Source organism: Empidonax traillii, unplaced genomic scaffold, assembly GCF_003031625.1.
Source record: "Empidonax traillii isolate 1590-97213 ecotype Southwest subspecies unplaced genomic scaffold, ASM303162v1 scaffold5401:size8419, whole genome shotgun sequence".
Taxonomy (NCBI): domain Eukaryota; kingdom Metazoa; phylum Chordata; class Aves; order Passeriformes; family Tyrannidae; genus Empidonax; species Empidonax traillii.
In genome coordinates this window covers 1-5627 of record NW_020960594.1, presented here as the reverse complement: position 1 = coordinate 5627, position 5627 = coordinate 1, and the positions used below count along the sequence as shown (strand labels likewise).

At 62.9% G+C, this 5627-nt stretch overlaps 1 protein-coding gene across 1 annotated transcript; it reads right to left on the bottom strand.

Moving 5' to 3' along the window:
* Positions 1–265: 265 nt before the first annotated feature.
* LOC114073122 (myotubularin-related protein 5-like) lies at positions 266–4584 on the bottom strand (the record flags this gene model as incomplete). The annotated part of the gene is made up of 8 exons (XM_027910911.1): positions 266–364; positions 496–624; positions 1610–1723; positions 2111–2188; positions 2767–2880; positions 3164–3272; positions 4217–4349; positions 4479–4584. Coding segments are annotated over 8 exons (882 nt in total), but the record flags the coding sequence as incomplete, so codon positions are not given.
* Between the last annotated feature and the right edge of the window lie 1043 nt (positions 4585–5627).

Here is a 5627-nt window from a genome sequence, read left to right as displayed (position 1 = left end):
GGCTGGGGGACAAGGTGGGGATGGGGCACAGGGTGGGTCCATGGGCTGGGAGGGCTTTTCCAACCTCAGGGATTCTGGGATTCTATAAAAGCAGGGAATCCCTCTCCTGGGAACAGCTCACACCAGGGTCACAGTGCAGGGGGCAAGAGGATCATGCCCCAAGAGCTTATGGAGGGAGGCGAGAGCGACCAGGGCTCTGACTGGTTTCCCTGCCCTGTACCCTCCCAGCACCTTCCAGCCCCGCCCTGGGGTCTCCAAGACTCACGTTTTTGTACAGTTTCTCCGCCAGCTCCTTGATGTGCCGCAGGATTTTCTGCTTGTTCCCCTCCTCCGCCCGCATGCGCTTCACCTCGTACGCCACGAGCTGGGGACGAGACAGCAGCTGAGGGGAGCCCTTCCACGGCCCCCTCTGTCCCCAGTGTCACAGCTGATCCCAGCCAGTGCTCCAGGGCAGGGAGGGCCCAGTGGGATGGCTGGGGAGGGGGGACAGCTCACCTCGTCGAACAGGTCGATGGAGCGATACGGGGCCCCGCGCTCGGTGACGAAGCCGGCGAAGGCCATGCCCTCCAACACCTTGGTCAGGAAATCGTCCTCCGTCAGCCCCCGCTGCCCCAGGAACGCTGCCTGCAGGGGGAGAGCGTGTGCCATCAGCATGGGGTGACATGGAGCGAAGGACACGCACCCGGGTGGCACTGGGACGGTGCCACCTCCTGCCCGGCCCAGCTGGGCACAGGGACAGGGTTTGCACGGAAACCTGAACCTCTGGACAGGAGCAGCAGGACAGGGGGGGCAAGGGAAGAGCACCAGGGTCACCTCAGGGTGCAGAGGCAGGACACAAGGACATGGGCACAGGGATAAAAGGACTCAGGGGTACAGGAACAGCTCAGAGCACTGAGTGCCACGGCCAGGCCTGCCTGGGACACCTCCAGGGCTGGGCACTCCAAACCTCCCTGGGCAGCCCCTGCCAAGGCCTCACCACCCTTTCCACAAGGAAATTTTCCCTAAAATCCAATTTGAACTTCCCCTGGCACAGCTTGAGGCCATTCCCTCTCATCCTGTCCCTGTTCCCTGGGAACAGAGCCCGACCCCCCCCGGCTCCCCCCTCCTGGCAGGGACTTGCAGAGCCAGAAGGTCCCCCCCGAGCCTCCTTTTCTCCAGGATGAGCTCCCCCAGCTCCCTCAGGAGTTCTCCAGACCCTTCCCAGCTCCCTTCCCTGCCCTGCACACCCTCCAGCCCCTCCACGTGTCTCTTGTGTGAGGGGCCCAGAACTGCCCCCAGGATTCCAGGGAGGCCTCCCCAGTGCCAAGATCTCAAAACCCCCCAGCTCCAGGCCCCCTCCTCCCCGAGCCTCGGAGCTGCCCTGGCTGCAGGAGCAGGGACAGGGCTGTGGAGCATCCGAGCACTCCAGGGCACGACCAGGGAAGTGCTGCCCGATCCAAGAGACCTCGGGACGCTCAAGGACAAACACGGGATGCAGGTGGGCCAGGGGAGGGATGTCGCGAAGGTCACCGGCTGGAAACCCGGAATTGTTTTTTTTTTAATTCAGCTGTCATAGCCCAACTCCTCCCAGTTCTGCCCAGCCTCCCCCTGGAAAAGGCCCCGCACACACCTTGTGGAAGCGGATGACGGGCTCGGGGTGGATGCGGATGATGTGCAGGCACCAGCGATAGCCCTGCAGCAGCTGTGCAAACAGGCGCAGGAACACGGCTCGGATCTCCTTGTCCTGGCAAGGGAAGGACAGCGAGCTCACGGAGTGGTCACGGCGAGGTGGGACAGGGTGTGGATGAGGCAGCTCCCAGGGCAGGAGTTTCCCCCCCACGCCGAGGTGAGGGAATCAACCCACTGGGTCAGGGGAGGAAACACAGCAAGGATTCCAGGGAAAATGGAGCACAGCAGAATGGAGTCACTGCTCTGCCCCCTGGATGCTGTGCAGGGAGGAGAAGGAGCTCTCACAGCCCCAGGATTTGCTGAAGGGCCCAAACGTTCCATGTGTGCCTCCGGCCCTGGCCATGAACCCCTGGGCAGTGCCAGTGACACCAGGATGGAGATAGCCTGGAATCGTGCCCAGGAGATGGGAGGGATGTCCATTAGGAATGGCCTCCCCACTCACCTGCATCTTGAGGGAAGAGGCAGAAATGGTGGAAGGGAGGAAGGCGAGATCAGCCACCTCCAGCTCCGGGTCCAGGACCTGCACGGGGAACACACACAGCTTTCTTCCCGGCAGGAAAAGCCAAGGAGAGCTCCCGAGAGACCCCACAGTCCCCCTGGAAAAGCGCTGAGGGGTTTGGAGACAAACCACCAGGGATCAGGCACGGGAAGCCTCATGGTCTGACCCTTCCTTGGGAATCACTGCTGGCAGAGTGGGGATCCCAGGGGAGGGGGAACCCCTCCGGCTCTGCCAGGGAGATCTTCCCCCCCAGTGCCCCCGAGGAGCCAGAGCTGCAGTGTGGGCTGGGCACAGTGCCCTGGGCACGCTCTGGAGCACCAGGAACACGGGAACAGCCAGAAGGGCTGCAGGGCCACAGCTGCTTCCTGCCCATGGGCTGGGAGCCAGCCTGCCCATTCCCAGAAACCTTTGGCAGAGGAACCCCCTCTGGCACTGCCACGCATCATCGGATCGGGATTGGGAATGGTCCCTGTGACAGGATCAGGAGAACCCCAAGGTGTGAACCCTGCTCTCAGAGGAGCCCCAACTCCGTTCCCAGCTCCCTGGACATGTGTGTCGTTCTGGCACCCCAGGGATGGAGGGAATGTTGCGGCACTTACCATGGAAAGGGCTTCCCGGGTCTGCTGGAGCAGGGGCTCGGGGAGTAGGGAGATGTGGACACACTCGGGAACGTTCACAGTCCCACCATCCAGATCCGCGATCACCACATCGAGCTGGAAGGGCAGCACAGCGTGGGACAAGGCCTGGCTTCCCAATCCCACAGGTCCCACTGGACCCAGCCATCCCCACTGGACCCAGCCATCCCCACTGGACCCAGCCATCCCCACCAGGCTCACGAGGACACCTGGATGCATCCCAGGCTGAGCACACGGAGCCTGTGGCCCTGGGCACCCCGAGGATGATGCCTGATGCCACCCGAGCCTGCTGTCACCCCACCCTGGGTCACCCCACCCTGGCACTGCCCTGGCACAGGGAACAGGGATCACGGTGTCTCACCAGCTCCTGCGTCTCCGACTGGAAGATGGAGTGGACCCCGATGATGAAGGGGGTGGGGGTGCTCAGCACCTCCAGGAGCTGGGCGGGCAGGATGGGCACGTAGGTGAAACTGCAACCAGAAAGAGCCTCAGCGCAGCCCCGAGCCCTGCTCAGCACCCAAACCCGGGCACCAGCCCTGATCCCGGCTCCGCAGGGCAGGGTTAGATGGGATATTGGGGAAGGAATTGCTGGCTGGGAGGGTGGGGAGGCCCTGGGACAGGTTGCCCAGAGAAGCTGTGGCTGCCCCTGGATCCCTGGAAGTGCCCAAGGCCAGGTTGGACGGGGCTTGGAGCAACCTGGGCTGGTGGAAGGTGTCCCTGCCCATGGCAGGGGGTGGCAGTGGACAGGCTTTAAGGTTCCTTCCCACCCAAACCCTCCTGGGACTCCATGCTTCCATAACTCTATAATTTGATCCCACTGAGAGAAAGGAAAGGGGATGGATTCTGGAGGTAGAAGCACCTCTGGCCTCTCCCATCTGGCATCACCACGGGGTGACTGCACAGTCCTGGATCACATCCCATACTCTCATGGGATTGCTTCCCTCTGCCAGGAGCTGCCTCAGCCAGGAACAGGGAACACTGCTGAGAACACCTTACTCCTGCTTATGGAATCATGGAATATCCTGGGTTGGAAGGGACCCACAAGGATTATTGATCCAACCCCTGGCCCTGCACAGACACCCCAACAATCCCTCCCTGTCCCTCAGAGGATCATCCAAACCCTCCTGGAGCTCTGGCAGCCTTGGGGCTGTGCCCACTGCCCTGGGGAGCCTGTTCAGTGCCAACCACCCTCTGGGGGAAGGACCCTTCCCTGAGATCCAACCTGAGCCTGCCCTGGCACAGCTCCAGCCCTTCCCTGGGTGCTGTCCTGGTCACCAGGGAGGAGAGAACATTTCCCAGCTCAGCCCATCCCGCCTGGAGAGGGGGGAGGCAGGGCTGGGAGATTCACCAGTCCCACTGGGAGGCAGATGAGCCGGCACAGGGTGGAGGGTCGGGGGGCTCAGGGACCCCTCACCTGTACTTGAGGGGGAACATGAGAGCCAGGAGAGCCCTGCAGGCGTCCGTCAGCCGCTGGTAACTGCTGGAGAGGAACAGGATCTTGTGCTCGGTCAGCGCCGCGCAGAACAGGAACAGCACGTTGGTGATGCCTGGCAGGGCACAGGAGGGCACTCAGAAACGTGGGACCCCTCCTCCACCCCTCCAGAGACCCCTGACCCACCCCCCAGGGCTGGAGAAGTCCCTCTTCCCAGAGGGGCAAGTGTGGGGCCGGGTCTCACCGAGCTGGCGGAACAGCAGGGCCACGCTGCAGCTGCTGACGGGGAGCGAGTCGTTGATGGGAGTCTGGATCACCTGCCTGTCCCCTGCCCCCAGGGAGATCGTCCTCTGCAAGGGAACACACGCCCAGTCACTGGGATCATCCTGGCAAGGCACGAGGGACGAGGCAGGGGCAGCCAAACCCCCCTGGAACAGGGGACAGGGCGACCGCACCCCTGGCACAGCCCCTGTACCCAGCACAGCTGGAGCACGGCTGCTGCAGGAAGAGGGAGGAGAAAACAGGGAAGAAGGAAGAGGAAAGAAGAGCAAGGATGTTGCCACTGAACCCCTTGGGTGCTTGACTGGGTCCACGGGCTGAGGGGAGGAAGGGGACCTGTTTCAATATTCCCAGCCGGCACCAGCAACATCCCGGCGGCCCCAAGATCCGCACGGAGACGTGGGACACAACGGCTCCCCAGCACTCAAGGGCTCCCCAGGCCATGAGGGCTCTCCAGGCCCTTGGACCCAAGGGGAGCAGCTCCCCTGTCTGTGCCCACCCAGCCCTGCTGTGCTGAGGAGCAGCACCAGCTCCACAGACCCGGCTGCCTCCCGGTCATGGGACGGACAGACCGGGCACGGGTTCATTGTTTCTTCCCCAATGCCACTTATCATTCCCAGACTGAGCCCATTCCCAGTGGCACAGGGATGCTTGCACACCCCAAGGCTTCCTACAGGCTGCAGGGGCTGGGGCAGGAGCAGAGCTCTGGCCCTTCTCCTCCTCTTTCCACACCTCCCCAGGGAACACGCTCCTGCAATAGCAGGTTTCGCCACCTCCCCACAGCCGCAAGAGCTCCCAGACCTCGCCAGGAACAGCCCCAAAATCCAGTGCTGGACACGGCCGTGGCCGAGCAGAGCCAGACCCCTGACCTGCTCCTCCAGCCAAGCTTTCACAACCCCCAGGAGAACACAGAGAGGCAGATGGGCCAGTCTGGAATGCAGCCCCTTCCCGGAGCCCAGGGACACGTCCCAGGACACACAGACAGACAGCCCAGGGCACCCTGAGACCAGGACACGGGCCTGGGTGGGCCACACTCAGAGCAATTAACAGAGAGGCTGTTAACGAGGGGACAGACCCAAGGTGGGAAAGAAATGTGGGAAAGAAATGTGGGAAA